We start from the raw sequence: 17,999 nt of genomic DNA, 5'->3' as shown, positions 1-17,999 counted from the left end.
TATTCGATTCATTGTCTTATAGAAATACCTCAAAAGGACACCAAAGAACATCCGCCTGACCATCAGTGGCGATACGCACGTATGATACGGTTTAGACAACGCAAGCGCCCCGGATCACACCAGTATGAGTATCCCCATATTGAGGACAGGCACCCATTGGTTTAGCCTCAATCGTAAAAACGCACAAGTTGTAATTGAGTCTGCAAACAAGTTGTTACCAGTTTGTTTACAAGCCAACAACAAAATGTGTTCGCACTACTCACTCCAAGTAACCAAGTTGCTGTGGCAAGTCCGATGGTATTATCAGGACCCGCTGTCCTGTCTTGTTAAATCAGGTACCCGTGCCCAGTTTTATTGATTTTATTTAGTTTATTAGTTCAGGCTACCAATAGAAAAGCCAAGCATGGATGAAATTGGTACGGGTACTCATTTTAGCCTTGCCGATAAATTGACTGTAGTATGGCCCAATATTTTCTCCCAGCTCGTTATCGCGATACAGATAAATCGGTTAACAATATCGTTTCAAATCAACATCACGCTATTCAACACGTTTATACGATGACAGCGGAGTTACAAACAGTTTTTAAATTCTATAGCCCTGTTGCAGTCAATCCAATTTTTAAAATCCTCGACAAGGTCTAATGTACAAATCTCAGGGTTGCAGTTTTTATGCACAATCTTAATCAACTTTGAAATATTCCTGAACCAGCCCAAAGCTATTTTTTAAAGTATACGATGCAGTAGAATACCATACAGAGAAAGTAAGGATCATAAAAACATGACTAAATCAAATAATCACCAGGCATAAATTTATATGTATTTGATTACATGAAAAACTGACCAAAAATTATTCAGCTCGTGCAGTCTATAGTGACAATATTCTTTTCTTAAGGTGGCTCCCTACAGTTTTATTTTTCAAAATCATTAACAAATGAAATTATGGTATTGTTTATATTAGTAATATTTTGGAGCATCAATTCCAACCCGTGTTCCAACAAATATATTTTTGCGAAAAAACGTGGTGATATACACGCGTCCAACGTAAACGAACATAAAAATAATCGTATGATTCTCGATTGTGTTTCTTCCGGTAAATATTTTTAAAACCTCTCTGACTTCCCTCTAATATTGAAATGAATAATATAGAAATGTGTAGAAGTTAATAAAACCGTACGAGCGAAAGATAAAAAAATTACCTCAAAAAGTGCTCGTACGATTATTTTTTCAGCACAACGGTTTGCCATCATTTAAACTAAATATAGGTAATATTCCTGTGTGCAAAGAATTAGGAAACTTTTACCGGAGAAAATTTATTTATTTTAAAATTGCCCTGTTGTCATAAAAACAGAGATAATGGACCTTTTGCATAATAGACCAGCTTATGATCTACATAGCAAGAAGGAAATAAATCACCACAGCTAAAAAGAGCATACCGAAATTAGTATATTTGCCAAGTTTGGCAGCGAAATGTTGTAAAGTATGGAAAATATATACTACATTATACTACGGTCGGGAGCGTGTAACTAGTTTAGTTACACACTTCGGCCGTAGTAAAAAAGTATACAAATTGCCAACTTCGCCTGGCTATTTTTTTCCATACTTTGCAACATTTCGCAGCCAAACTTTTAGGAAATTTCCTTTTTGTTGCCCGAATAAAAAATTGGTTTATTATATGCAAAAGGTCCATTAACGAAATTGTTAATTGTTCGTAATATGCATTGATGTAGCAGTTACCTAGCCGAGTTTCGTGATCAAACCTGGCAACATGATAAAATAAGCACAACGGTGTGCAACCTAATTAAAACTGTAGGGAGCCACCTTAGTGGAGTACTGTAATTATATATTTAGCTCTTATAATTATATGTTATTTCAGTCAGGTGAACGTGGAGACAAAAACGTGGGAACTAGACAGACCATTATATGATTTGCTGGAATTATGGATTTTTTAGTGGAAACGCCAGATGAATTTAGCTTTGCAATAATTTAATTTTTTAACAATTAATTAAGTTTTGCAAAACTTAACTCACGTGGTGCTTACACGAACAAACGTGTAAAGAACTTATTAAAAAGTTACTATTTCAAAAGCATTCCACATGGTTTTAGTAGTAAAATAATGTCTTTAAACATAGTGGATATATAATCTATGCGCACTCCAATGGGGGTATTGACATAAGTTGCACGAGCCAAGTATACAAAACTCTATATTAATCGGATATATATGGGTATAGAATTACTTAACCATTTCAGCTCTAACAACTTGCTCTTGCAGTACTATTAATGCCTGTTTTTACGCCAAATGTTTTAGCCCATTTTCGATCTAAATTATCATACTTTGTATTACAAATTTCCCTCTCTTTCTACGATATATAACTTATGAAGTACGTGTACTATATCTTAGACGAAATCCTAAATTTATTGATTCGGCTATTTTTCGCTTCAGATGTCCACCTGAGACTCAGGACAGGGGAGATTATAGCTCCCTCGAAGTAAATGTTGGGGGCTTAGCATAGATAATTTTTTTTGACTGCCTAAAATTGTCTGCATTTCAGACTATTGGTCTGACGGTTTATTCAAACCAAAGGAATTCTTTGAATGCTGATTTCCGCGTCTATAGTACACACACTTACAATGTGTCGATTTTAGGCTAATTAATTATAAATGCAGTACAAATTTTTTTATTCCATTCTTACGTACCTATCACTAATCATCAAAATGTGAACGAACGTGTTCTTCAAAGTCCTTCTGCGCGCAGTGGGGTGGATAAAAAATTTCACAGATAGGACACTGATGCTCAGGTTGAATCGAGGTCGAAGGGGGTCCTCGGCTAGTCTTCTCCACTATGGTCGACTCAAATACATTGTCTATATTAAAAACAAACCACAAAACAAATATATAGGTTTACTTTTCTTTTCATTTTTTACACTTGACGTTGTGGCAAAGTTAACATATATTGAGATAGCTTTACTTTTTTTATTAATTAATTCCAGTATAATGTGATTTAAATATTTGACGCATATTCGAACCTAATCGTTATACGTCCATATAAATTAACCCCGTGGTTAATTTCATTATTGCGCATTTCAGAGCCGAAGGCAAAGTTGTTCCCTAGGACACCGTAAATTTTCACACGTTATATTGCCGCTAGCTTAATAATCTCTATGATGAAATCCACGAGAAGATTAATTTTAGGTATTAAAAGGACCCTGGGAACGAAGTTGGAGCAAGTTATATAAAAGACCAGTTAACTGTTAGCTGTAGTTAAGGACAGAAATGGCCAATCAGAGTCGCCCTGCATGTATAACCCAGGCCTCAAAGTTATTTCACCGCTTCGTTTAATCTCGGGTTACAGGAATTTGCCTCGATTGGCTTAGCCTTCGTTTTCGCTTCCCTGATGTTCTAACGGAAATGGTGCCAAAAAAGTAACGTTCAGATCTTCTCTTCTAGTTAAACCAAAAACGTCAAAAACTAACGAAGAAAAATGAAAACTCACCTTTGTTTGCGTCGTCTTGCGAAGCAACACAATCAACACCAATTTTTCTTTTCAGTTCTTCTATAAGTGCATTCTGCTTCTCCATCTGCTGTTTCCATTTAATTCTCTCAGCTTGCATCTCCATCACTATCGAATCATTTTGATTGGATGCATCTTCAAGGGCACGCTGAAGTTTTTCATTCTCGTCACTTAAAGTAAAGAGACATGAAATCGTGTAAAACTTTTATGCATGGGGTTTTTAAAATGGGATAAAATTGTCCGGTCAAAGTTTGCGAATAAATAATGTTCTACATTATCAATGGGTGTGCGTCATTTTTTAACGTAGCTATTACACCAGGTTTTGTTTGAAACTATTATATTATTACGTAATTTAGCTTGTAGGTATACCACGTTAAATACTGCAAAGCTTTCGGTCCGTTAACCCGGGCCTTCATCAGTGCAATTACCTGAATATACATTTATAAGCGAAATTACTTATTGACTGTCACCATGCGAACATACAAGAATATTATTATATTATTGTTTGACTGATTAATATTCATTTAATTACACTTTTTTGTCTCTTGGGATCTGTCGCAAAAGAGGAATACATTACAAACATTGTACATGGTGTATAAAAAAGGCAAGCACTTAACATGCATTCGTATTGTTATAAGGCCCAATAGTACAATAGTACTTCTAAGTGTATTTTTAATAATAAGTGTGGCTGCTTTCTTAAGACACCCTCCATGTTTATATTTACAAAACAAGAGCATTAATATGGTAGAGGTGCCAGCCTCCCCACAAACAACGTAAAAAACCAAAGAAATTAATCAAATATCATTTTCAATTACATACCTTAATGGTGCAATCACACCTTCGTTGTTCTCAGTTAATGCCTTGTACTTCTCTTCAATATCAATTAGGGCATTGCACTTTGCCTCCAACTGATTGTGGAGACATTCAATGTGGGATTGGAGCTCTTTATCTTCAACCAGACGCTTTTGTGTTTCTTCATTGCCGATGCAAACTTCTTTTTCGAGAGTGGCGACTTGTCGTTGCAAGAATTCTTTTTCTTTTTTAATCTACATAATATGTATATGAAACAATATAAAGTAGCAGGTACAGTACCTTAATATGTTGCCTGTAGTTAATATGACTGTAGTTAATAGTGTGCATATATATGCTATAAAATTTTAGAATATGTGGTTGTTAAAAGAAGTAGCTACAGTGAACTCTTTGATAATGTGTCCTAAAGTAAGATGAGCACAAGTTTAGCAAAAACATTTAGCAAACCAAGGGCCTGTTTACATGGAGTGAGTTATCCCTGCTAGGCGAGGTGAAAACTGCATATAATGAAAGACTAGTAAGGTTAAGCCTTTGATCTGATGCGCTTTTTACCTCGCCTAGCCGGGATAACTCGCTCCATGTAAACAGGCCCGAAGTACTTTAATAATAGGGTGATTTAGCACGAGGACGTGAGCGTCAAAGACGACGTGAAAATGGCGAATAAATGGCGTGATGCGCCCAAATATGGACATGCCACGCCATTTACTCGCCATTTTCACGTCGTCTTTGACGTTCACGTCCTCATGCTAAATCACCCTAATATCTGGGATGGCTAGCGTGCACGGGAGAACCTAGACTCATTTAGTTGGGGGGTTTCTCGCAGATTTGCCCTGCTAAAATGATTGATGTTCTGCTTTTGTCTGGTAAGCAAGCACTATAACTACATGCCTACATAATACGTGGTGTCCATGCATAAATAAACCAATGCGAATGTAGCTACATACGCGCAGTAATAATTCTTTATTCTTTGATACACAGTGTGTCCCAAAAAAGTGAAACTATAGAAATTATCTCATTGTTTTTAACAGTGCTCTTAACGCACGTGATTACGCACAAGAATATTTAATGAAATTATACTGTGTTATACTACAAAGACTCTGTTTTGTCAGTTGAGCCATGAAGTGGACTTGTAATAGGAGTTATTCAAAATTCAAGAAGCTGATGTCTACAGTATGCATCTGTTGATTTAGCGTAGCGCTCAGGCGTACAAATTAAAACAGTAGGATAATTTCTATAGGGTCACTTCTTTTTCGGACACACTGTAGTTCACTTATTTAACTTAATTGGAAATTTTCGCAGTTTCACTTTAGCCCAAGTGTTCATAACGATGTCAAAATCAATGTTGTCAGTGAGATCTCATTCGCAAGTGAGAGTGATTAAATCGTTTGAATGATTTATCAATATCATACTTCAGTAATTCAATATCGGATATCAATATTGGATATGAATATTGGATATTAGACAAGACAATGAGCTTGTTAGGCATCAATATGGGGGGAGGGGCTATGAGCTATCAAAATTTGAAGAAATTTAATGCAGTCACATTGAAATTTGGTGCAGGATTTTCTGCTGGGTTTTTTTTTCATTTTTTTCCTGGGACCAGTGCTGTAAAACTCGTAGTTCTACCAAGCCTGTTAAAAACACACTTTTTTCCCATCTCATTAGAGCATTGCATGGACTGATGTATAGTAATGTGGTGAGGAATGCCATCCTCAAGAAAATGCTACATTTTAGAAATTAATGAAACACCTGCAAAATGTGTGTATAGGACTTAGCTGAATATAGTGGCATATTACTATAAAGCTTAAAATTATAGTGATAAATTAAAGCTGTTTACCGTTGACAATTCTTCTCTTGCATTGTGTGTTTCCTCCTTATAGTTTTCCAAAGATTTCTTCAGGGTGGCTGCAGTTGTCTTTTCGTTCTCAAGTGTCTGTTTAAGATTTTGAATCTCAAACTCTGCCATCGATGATGGACTTTGTGTTGTTTTCTGACAACTGGGGACTTTTTGAACTTTCTTGAGTTGCTTTTCATACTTCTGACACTCTTTAAACTTTGTCTTGTATGCTTCAGCTCCCATATTCAGTCGTATACGAAGGTCTTCAATTTGCTTTTTTAGGTTAGCCATTTGGAATCGCAGGTCAGATTCAGGCATTTCAGATTGAATAGTAGCAAGCTGTCGCTTCAAATCAGCTTTTTGACGCCAGACATTTTCCATATCTTTCTTGGCCTGTATGTACTGCTTTCTCAGTTGCTCATGGGCTGTTTTTAAAGCAAAGTATGATCCCTCCAAAGCGATATTTCCTTCAGCCTTGCTGGCATCTGCATTTAACTGCGAACTTCCGTTTTCCAGCTTTTTAATAGATTCCAATTCCTGTGCATAGTTCTCCATTTCAAGTTTCATTCTTTCAATTTCATTCTCTTTTACAGTTATTTTCTCTTCTAGATGTTTAATTTCTTGAGTTTGCTTTTCAGTCTGCTTCAAAGCTGAAGAATTCAATTGCAATTGAACATTCAATTGTTCTTGAAGTTCACCAACTTGGCGATCAGATGCAGAACACAATGAGTTGTTGAAAGCTCTCTCTTGGTCCAGCTGATTTTGTATCTTCAAAATGGACCCCTCATATTCTTGGACTTGTTCTTGATTAACTTTTCGCTCCTTTTCTAGGACTGAAAGGGCATCATCAAGTTTCTCCTTGGTGGCAGACAACTCTTTCTGGGAGCCTTCTAACTGTGATGTAACCAATTCAATTTGGGTTTCATACTTACAAAGTTCTTGAGCAATGGATGATTGTTTATTGCCAAATGATTGGGACATATCCTCCAGCTCTTTCTGAGTGGCAGCCAATTCATCTTTCATCACCAAATTCTCAGCTTGTAATTGATAAACTTGTTCACATTGTTCAGCCACAGATTTTTCCAAGGCTGCATGTGCTTGATTTGATTTGACCAGAGAATCATTGGTCTTGATGTTTTCAACAACAAGCTTATCGTAATCTTCCAGCACAGCTTCTTTCTCACTTTTTATTTTCTGAATTTCACATTCCAAAGTTGCAGCCTTGCAACTATTTTCCTCAATACTGTCCAAAAAGTTTTGGATTGTGCCATCTCTTTGGGAAATTACATGTAGGAGCTGTGATCTTTCTTCTTCAAACTTCTGCTGCTCTGAAGTTGTTTGGACATGGCATAGTCGTTCATGATCCAGCTGCTTTTGAACTTCTTCCGTTTTTTCGTTTGCCAACTTCAAAGCACTCTGAGAACTCTTCAGCTGCTCGACTGTCTCCTTAAACGATTCCTCAAAAAAAGTTTTCTCAGAGTTCACTTTTTCCAGCAACTTTTTCTGTTTTTCATTTTGAGAAACCAGATCGCTTTTTCTTGCCTCCAACTGCAGAATCATATCCTGAAACTTGAGACAATCATCTTCGAATTTTTCTTTCGAAGCTTTCAATCTAGAATTTTCGTCGTAAGCTTTTGCAAGCGAATCTTCGAGCAAAGTTGTGCGATTTTTAACAATCAATAATGTTTCGCCGCTTTCGTCTTCTTCCTCGCTGCACTCTAGTTCGCCTGGCTTAGAAAAACTGATCTGAAACGGATAGCTGGCCCCGCGAATCTCCCCGCTGCTTGTAACATAACAAAACTGATAGAATTCACATTCTTCTGAGGGCAGCTTGCTGCCGAGAAACACTACTGAATTTTGTGTCGACAAAGATGCACTGGACGAAATAGACGAAGTACGTTCGGCACTCTTTTCGATGACTGGGGAGTATTCGTAGCATAAATATTCCTTTGGAGACTGCCAGCCGACTTTGTAGAGCCCTATCCAGTCGTTTGCTGTCGCCAAGACAGACGGTTTGATGGAATAACAACAACGTATATCTTTTCCGGGTAGATATATTTCTTGAATATTGTGGAAAACAACACCAGCAAATTTTGATTCTTCTATCGATTCACTTGTAACCGAACTGTCGTTTACAGCGCCTTCCATTTACGATTTTGGTGGGTTTTTAGTTATAGTATATTACTCAGCAAAAGAAGAGAGTACTTCGACAACAATTTTTGGCTATTTCAATTACGACATGAACCATATTCCGCAATGACGACACCACAGCCTCGTACCCAGGCGCTTTATTGGAAAACATAAAGGTTGCATTCAGCGTAATTCAGCGTAATATAGAGATCTTTGTAAGATGTGCGAGCGCGCGGGGGTGCTTGGGGAGGAGTATGGGGAGGAGGTGTCGGGATCCGACGAAGGGTCGGCGTTAGACATGACGTCATAAATTTTGCAATAACGGAAGTATAATAACAGAAGTCTTACATGAAGTCTTTCTAGAGCTGGTTCATAAAAATGAAAAAATAAAAATGGCGATGAGAGATGATACATTTATACATTTATAAATGTACACGAAAGTGTAAATGTCTGTTACCCTCATACCCAGTATAGGAGTGATCATATACTTATGTAATAGTATCTCTGACTTCACCTTAATTACGGTTAGGGTTAGGGTTATTGAAAATTTTATGACGTTAGGTACGTTAGTTCGATATGATCTAACGCCGACCAGCGAAGGCGGTGAAGGCCACTGAGCTATATAATAATAATTCCTGCAGGACCGGCTCCCAATGTTTTTTTCCAGAGAACCGGTCCTCCAGGAATTTCAGATTATGCGAGGGCCGCTCGCGGCCTGAAGTGTAATATGAATAATATGAAGATAAAGGAGACGAGATATAACAATGTAATACCACTTTATTTCACTCAAAATAGCGATACAAAGTAAAACTTTAACTAATTAACATAATATTAACAGCAAACCCCCAAACTCCTTCGCGCGCCCAGCTCCTTCGCCATTTTATTTAGACACCTGAAAAAAACAGAAAAACAGCAAACAATTATAAACTCCAAACCAATAGTTCATGAGCCCGAATCTCTGAAAACTGGGCGGGGGGAGGGACATTGTTATATCTCGTCTCCTTTATCTTCATATAATTCATATTACACTTCAGGCCGCAAGCGGCCCTCGCATAATCTGAAATTATATTTCAGAACAGTCGTCTCGATATAACAATGTAAGTTCAAAGCTTCTCATGAACTGTTGGGGTTGTACTTAAAACATTACGCATAACTGGTTGATTGTAAACTGGTCTATAATAAAAACGTTTAAACGTGGAGTCCGTAGACCAATCAGCTAAGGCTAAAATATCCTTTAAGCAACAGTTGTTTCTGACGGCTGCTGAACTGCAGCTGAAGACGTAGCACTTCAGGTTGAATGGGCTTTAAAAATACTGGTATCTACTCCTCCTTAATTGTTTTAAAAATTCTACTATCCAACGATACGAAGAGTATCCGAAGTAATAGGTTTATGAGGACGAATATAAGATAGCAACAATCGATTTGGATCTGATCGACCTATTTGTGTTCGAAATTCTTTCGTGCGTTTTTCATGTTCTTGAAGACAATTTACTACACAAAGATATTAACATTTTCTGGAAAACTCGCATGGAACGATTTCTTAAACCCATGAAGGAAGCGAGACTTTTTGACCAAGTCCGGTAGCTCAAACACGACTCCTTCTGGAGTGACGCGTCTAAATCGAAGGTCATGAGCTACGACTTCTGAAACACGTTCTAGTGAAGTTATGGCTAGCAGTGTTCCCAACTTTAAAGACAAGGTTTTGAGAGGTAATGCGGTTAATGCCTCATTACTCCCAAGACATTTTATATAGTCGATAACCATTTGATAATCCCACGTTACCGAATAACGTGGCAATGGTGGTCTAGAATTGAACATTCCTTTCAACAATTGAGTTACTAAAGGATGTTCGCCAACTCTTAACACGTGATATGGTCGTACAGCAGTACGTTATCGCAATTGCTTAGGCTTTTACTCGTACAAGAATGGAGGGATGATACGTCACAAGAATATGGTAGATTTATTCCTGAAATTATAGTACATAGTATGATACAGTATGATCAAGTATGATATGGTATATGATATAGTACGATACTATATGATGCAATATGATACAGTATGATACTGTATGATATACCGGGTGGCGCAAAAAAGGTTAATTAACCTGTTTGATTGAGTAATTAACCTGTTTAACTTCAAAACTAAAACGTCTGTTACACTGAAATAACTTTTTTTAGATTCGTGAATATCTAACTTAAAATTTGGTATATACCATGCGTATTTTGATACAATATTTCCCGAGATATCAGCGTTTTACTTTTAATACGTATTTTTGAAAAGTACAAAAATTAGTCAAAAATGCCATATTAAATAAGAAAAGATAATCTTCGTTTTCAGTCAACGTTTTTCCTGATATGACATATAAAAAATATATATTACACTGCATGTATATTGGTTTTATATTTCTTGAAAATGTCAGCTGGAACAGGATATGCACACATAAAAATATATTATACATAAATCCATTTTAATAGTTCCGACTCATGCTGATAAGTATATGCTGATATCAAAAATGACAAATAATCAACAAACGTTCTGATTGGCTAAGACAGAAAGTTTGAATTTCAATGAGAACGTCAGCAATTTAACTGTCATTTCGTAAACCTTTTTGTAAAAGCGTTTCATAAACTTTGTGCATAGGTAGCCCAATGCGCTGCATTACGTACGTCACTTGGGTCACGTTACGTATATAGTATATAATAACATAAGGTTGGCAAGAATATTTTATTTCCAATATACATCGTTTAAATATGATCAAAATATTAACATCTATTCTATAAAATACGCCAAAAAAATAACAGCCCCTAAGTGTAGGGTAGTTTTACTAAATTTGTACGTCGTTTTTTTGCAATGAAACGCGATTAAAAAATGAAAATATGCCAAAAGTTTGTTGAAATTTGCCGTGTCCCGATGCGGGATGCCTGTTGCCGTGCAAAAACATCGATTTGAAAACTCGTATACGCGATCCTATTGGTCATCACAAAACGGTCAAAGCTGCATGACCAATAGGATCGCGTATACGAGTTTTCAAATCGATGTTTTTGCACGGCAACAGGCATCCCGCATCGGGACACGGCAAATTTCAACAAACTTTTGGCATATTTTCATTTTTTAATCGCGTTTCATTGCAAAAAAACGACGTACAAATTTAGTAAAACTACCCTACACTTAGGGGCTGTTATTTTTTTGGCGTATTTTATAGAATAGATGTTAATATTTTGATCATATTTAAACGATGTATATTGAAAATAAAATATTCTTGCCAACCTTATGTTATTATATACTATATACGTGACCCAAGTGACGTACGTAATGCAGCGCATTGGGCTACCTAGGTGCTTTGTGCAAAGTAAAACGGGAAGAAACAAGATATGTGAAGCACAACAGATAGCAAAGATGAACAGGGATACAATCAAGACCGAAAGCCGTGTAAGAGAAATAATTCATAATCTGCAAGCTTATAAGTGTTTTCAAAGGGTGCGTGTTTACTTTCTTTCTTTCGTATTTGCTTCGCAGTAAGGATGAGCTGTATTTGTATAATTTTCAGCTTTGTATGCCGTTTATTTGTTTAATTTTCAGCTTTTTATGCAAACGGATAAACCTGTGAAAGGCTATTACACCTTTGCTATAACTTCAAAAAGTGTTTTTGAAAGTGTAGTTTGAATTTTGATATAAAAAATACACACTATGTCTATGAAGTATAAAACGTTTAGCCGTCGACTGTAATTACAGAATAAAACAAGGTAGGAAGCTCTTTTCTACGTTACGAAACTTACCACTTAGACTATGACAAAATACATCAATTAAATTGACCGAAACTAATAAAAAAATATAGTAAACTAATCTCTGATAATTTTCCTCGCTTCTTACATGCGAATTACGATTTAAAACTACTTTTAACATGACAAAATACGGCAATATTTTTATAGTTTTTGATGAAAAATATTTCGTACGATGCGGGATGACAGTGGTCTCTGTATTCGTCATTGTTTTGAAATGTTTTACATGATCCTATTGGTTGAAAAAAGTTCGTTCAAATACTTTACAGTTTGTTTCTTTTTCAACCAATAGGATCATGTAAAATATTCCAGGTGATCTCGCGCTCATATTTCAGCCAATCAGCGCCCAGAAAGTTTGTGAAAATAGAAATCCATTCTGGAGTGTTTTATCGATTATATCTTTTGTTATTCTTGATGGAATCATTCGAAATTTTGTGATTATGTTTAGTTACTAGAACTATAGCTCTGATATAAATTTGACACCAAAATAAAGTATATTTCACGAGATATTAAGTTGTTTCAACCGAGAAATGGATTTTTATATGACAACTAGTCCTAGTCCTTTCTCGCCATTTCAGATCAACTGGTTTCAAAACCATGACGAATACAGAGACCACTGTCATCCCGCATCGTACGAAATATTTTTGATCAAAAACTATATAAATATTGCCGTATTTTGTCATGTTAAAAGTAGTTTTAAATCGTAATTCGCACGTAAGAAGCGAGGAAAATTATCAGAGATTAGTTTACTATATTTTTTATTAGTTTCGGTCAACATAATTGATGTATTTTGTCATAGTCTAAGTGGTAAGTTTCGTAACGTAAAAAAGAGCTTCCTACCTTATGTAATTATACATTATACATTACATTGACAAATTGCCGAAAAATTTTTCGGCCGCCAATTTTGGGTCGCCTATGATAAAACAACATTGGAGGCTTTTTCTTTGTCTCTGAAGTTTTGTACTGTTTTAATCGTTTGAAACTTCGATTTTAAACCATTACTTTATTAATTGCTGCTAACATGTGGCCATTTACCATATTTTAATTTCAAAAATGTATATCCAACCCATTTTTTAAAGACACCGGACATTTGACAGATGGCCTGTTGGCCGATATTTTAAAGCCTGCATGCTTATATATAGATATTTATTATATATAATTTCTCTTCAAAGAAACATATTTGCGGGATGCATGTATGGTATGCTGTAATACTCACTGCATATACATTATTAAACATCGTTTACTCTAACTCTGCTTTTGTATTATATGCAAGCTTCATGAAACTAATATTGGTGTACAGTACTATAGTGAAATTGATACCACAGAATAGTCGTAATGACCTCAAATAAGAGTAAAATCGATGTCAAAAAGGAGTGGAAATGACTCCAAATAAGAGCAAAAACGATGCTAAAGAAGAGTTCAAATGACCCCAAATAAGAGTACATTGATGCCAAGGAAGAGTTGAAATGACTCCAAATAAGAGAAAAATCGATGTCAAAAAGGAGTCAAAATGACTCCAAATGAGAGTAAAATCGATGCTAAAGAAGAGTCGAATGACTCCAACTAAGAGTAATATTGATGCCACAGAATAGCCGTAATGACCCCAAATAAGAGTAAAATCGATGCTAAAGAAGAGTCGAATGACTACATATAAGAGTAATATTGATGCCACAGAATAGTCGTAATGACCCGAAATAAGAGTAAAATCGATGACAAAAAGGAGTCGAAATGATTCCAAATAAGAGTAAAATTGATGCCAAAGGAGAGTCAAAAATCAAAATGACTCTTTTAAAACCACACTTTTGAGGAGTTAATTTGCATTTTAACTGTTGCAAGAGTCATTTTGAAACGACTCCATGGGTAGTCAAAATGACTCTAGTTAAAGCGTTAAAATGACTCTTTACAGGTGTCAACCTAAAATGAGTCAAAATGACTCTCTTCAAGGAGTCGTCCTGGGGTCAAGAAAACGACTCCTTTGAAGGAGTCAAAATGACTCTTTTGAATTAACAGTGTATATATATATATATATATATATATATATATATATATTATATAATAATAATTATATATATATATATGAATAATATAATATACAATGATATATAATTATATATATATATATATATATATATATATATATATATATATATATATAAAATAAAATCAATGAAATATTACAAAATTTTGAATATACTGTTCGCTTCACTATTCACGTTTCTTCTGAAACGATCATCAGGCGAATGATTACTCTACAGCAGTTTACCGACGTAGCGATTGCAAGGCGATACGACCTGGAGTTAAGAGAGCCAGCTGCCGTCGATCATGACTACTGTGATGTGTCTAACGCAATTGAACTGTCTGAGTACAAAGAGGCAGCAATATCGTATATTGCTGGGTACACAGCCAGAAACGCCACAGATTTGCTGCAAGTTGCGGGTTTTACCGGCCTGCTGCAATTTGTCAACAAGTTGCAGCAAGTTTGTTGACGTCATCAACTTGCAGCAAGCCGGTAAAATCAGGCTTGCTGCAAGTTCACATTTGCAGACTTGCAATTGATGCAGGTTGATGAAACAAGTTGCATCAAGTCTGAAAATGTCAACTTGCAGCAAGCCTGATGGAACAACTTGCATCAAGTCTGATGAACGCATCAATGCTGATGCAAGTTGAAAAAACCAGGCTTGCTGCAAGCTGTCACTTGCAGACTTGATGCAACTTGTTTTATCAACTTGAATCAAGTCTGTCGATATCACGTTTTAACAAGTCTGATGGAACAACTTGCAGCAAGTCTGTAAGCACATCAATGTTGATGCAAGTTGAGAAAATCAGACTCGCGGCAAGTTGTTATCTACAGGCTTGCTGCAAGTTGTTCAAACAATTTGCAGCATGGTTGTGGCTAACAAGGTTAGTCCTGACAAGATAACAGCTTGCAGCAAGTCGTTAAAATCAGGCCGCTTGTTGGTACTTGATATTTGCCGTTTGCTATAGCAACTTGATAACAAGTTTATTTGATTTATTCACAACGAGGTCCACAGTTTATAACAGGTTTGTTTATTGTTCGCTTCGCCTTCGGCCGTGAAATGCAGTTTCCTCGATTATTTTATTGTTCTACACATGAATATTGGATTATTGTCAATGGAGATTTTTGTATTTTAAATCAAAAAGATTATTTTGCTTTATTTAGCCATACAGCTTTTTCTAATCAATAAAATTAGGCCGTGTTCATATGAGCCGGGCTGGCCCGCTTTGCCGGGCTAGTTTATTTTCTTCACATGAGGCGGGCTAGCCCGGTAGCGTTACATAATTTGTTGATGCTACACAAATCGAAAAATGTTGCTTGCATCGATTACAGCGGTTTGGGCCAGATATATTTCGTTAATTTTTGAAATGTATCGTGTTCTTTTGGTTTGCAAATACATATAAAATGGCGAAATGATGCTATGAAGGTATATTTGTAGGGAAAGCGATCGACGATTTTCAGCCCGGTTTACCGGGCTAGCCCGCCTAGTGCGTTCATATGAGCCCGTTTTGCCGAGATCTCGCCTCGCTCAAGCGAGATCTCGCCAAAGCGGGCTGGCCCGCTTTCCATGTGAATCAAATTTCAAAAACATATAGAAACAACTTAGGAAGCGGGATCTCGCCTCTAGCGAGTCAGCCCGGCAAAGCGGGCCAGCCCGGCTCATATGAACAGGGCCTTAGATGAGTTGAAATGGACAGCTGTAGAAAAATTCTCGCAAGTCGCAATAATTATAAATCTTATAAAAATTGAAATTTAGGAACAACTTGCTGACGTATACTATCGTTACGTTTCTTTAATTTGACTGGATAAGCGGGTATGCACTCGCCATCAATCCTCGTTGCAATTGGACGAAATATTACAAAGATATTAAACACGTAATCAAGTTCGGTTGTTTTTGTCTCATTTTGAGTCAACAAAATTTCAAGTTTTTAACAAGTGCGAAGTGCAAACTAAAATCATCGCTAAAATCAAATAAAGCGAAGAAGAAAGAAATTTCAAAAGAAGAAAGCTCAAAGCTGGTTTGATTTTTGAAAAAGTGGCAACGAAAATACATGATTTAAAGCTTAACAAATGAAAATACATGAACGACTGAGTAAAGTTCATCGACATCGTTGATATGAACATAGGCAGCCCAATGGCGAATGGTTTTATTTGATTTGAAAATGTACACTTTGATGAAATTCACACATATGTTGTTATTCACATGGACACATGCAAACAATCCGAAAATACTTCAATTTATCCCTAAAACTAAGCTAAAATAACAAAAGAAATTAAATCTACGATAATTTTACCATACACTGACTATATTTTAATAATTAGAATAAGTTATGGAAGCGAGAAAAATGCGAAATGTTTTTGATATTTTACTCAATTTTTGCCAAATGGGCCGATGCTGGAGGTTAGGTGGAAAACGCGGGCATGCGGACAAGCGAACATGCGGACAAAAATCCTAAAAAATCATACTCACATTCGAATTAGAATATACAATCTCAGCGATTTCCGTAAAAATAAGAAACGTGAAAAACGAGAAACCCTTTCCTTCCCCATTCCTCAATTCCTCAATTAAGCTCGTCGCTCCAAAAAATATAGACAGTCTTGGAGTAAGTCGTCAAATCATCATAAAAATTAACTTCGGCTCGTACGATTTTTTTAAAACTTGTATATTTTACGCATATCAAGATTACAGGAAGGTGAGTGAGTGAAGTTTTAAAAAAAATACCAAAGAAAACATGAGAAAAATTCATTTATCTTTATGCATGTGATGTCACAAAAATCAGGATCTCAATTTTCTCGCATGTATTCGCTGGAACCACTGTTGTATATAAACATTGCTAAAATACACAAGAATAGGACTTCATTTTGATTGATTTTATTATAACTGTATTTGCATGTGTTAAATTATCACGCTGTAATTTGAACGGTATCTTTAAAATGCGTACAGATCATTGCAAAAATTTGATTAATACCGCCTGAGGATTAAGGTTGGCAACTTTATCACGAATATTTAATAATATATGAATACACAAATATCAAACTTCGCTTGAAACTAAAAAAGTTCCTCAAAATACTGCAAAGTAACTAAATATAAAAGACTTGGATATATTTTCTATCTGCCGTACGCAGATGGCTTATAATATTTTCCTCAATTCATATTGATGAAAATAGATTGCTGAGTTGAAATGCCACACGGTGTTAAAAAAACAATTGCCATCTCCCTGTTCTCCAAGTCCAAATCCCTGCATGCAAATGTCCTGCAAGAGTAATTTTATGCGACGCCACATCACCATGTCCATGATTTGAACTTGTAAATAAAGAACTAAATTCTTGGAATTGATTATTAAGACCAATAGACCGTGAAATGTTATGGATCGTGTAAATTTGAAAAAAAATTTAAGGCTTAATAAGCCTCTGCAACTTTTGTTTTGTTGTCACTTAAGGGGTCTTTATGATACGCATGGTTGTTGACTTCATCATCTACGTGAGAAAGAAAAGATGTGATTTATTTCTACTTAATATGCATATGCGGGTAGTTTATTCAGAAGCAAAATTCTTCAATTAAGTCCCAAAGGAAGTTAATTTTCAATGATTTTAGTCCCAACTCTCAGTGGTGAAAATATGCGATTTTGACTAACACTTTTTATCAGTCTCTTATTTGCTCATTTTTTCACCATTTGGTATCAAAAACATGTCATCGAACAACATAGTTAAAAGCTTAACCTTTCCGAATGTGAAAAAAGTTCGTTAATAGAATGAGTAGTTCACGTACAATAGCGCGCCAAAGTTGGATTACTTTTTTTGATACACCCTGAGTGTATAATATTTTTTATCTTCTTTATATCTTCTGTTGCCAGTTCATTGATTGTCTTGTGACTAATGACCGCTTTATCTTGTGAAACAATTTCATCATCATTTCCA

General features: G+C 35.9%; 1 protein-coding gene across 1 annotated transcript; it reads right to left on the bottom strand.

Moving 5' to 3' along the window:
* Positions 1-2,672: 2,672 nt before the first annotated feature.
* On the bottom strand, positions 2,673-8,318 carry LOC114533057 (tax1-binding protein 1 homolog B-like). The gene is made up of 4 exons (XM_028554643.1): positions 6,156-8,318; positions 4,328-4,554; positions 3,491-3,678; positions 2,673-2,861 (listed from the first exon to the last, which is right to left on the bottom strand). Exons 1-4 carry the CDS (start codon positions 8,301-8,303, stop codon positions 2,701-2,703), a joined length of 2,724 nt encoding a protein of 907 aa, XP_028410444.1. The 5' UTR covers positions 8,304-8,318; the 3' UTR covers positions 2,673-2,700.
* Positions 8,319-17,999: the final 9,681 nt, after the last annotated feature.

Source organism: Dendronephthya gigantea, unplaced genomic scaffold, assembly GCF_004324835.1.
Source record: "Dendronephthya gigantea isolate DGI-Jeju-01 unplaced genomic scaffold, DenGig_1.0 000085F, whole genome shotgun sequence".
In the NCBI taxonomy this organism is placed as follows: Eukaryota; Metazoa; Cnidaria; class Anthozoa; order Malacalcyonacea; family Nephtheidae; genus Dendronephthya; species Dendronephthya gigantea.
This window is presented reverse-complemented; position numbering and strand designations above follow the sequence as displayed.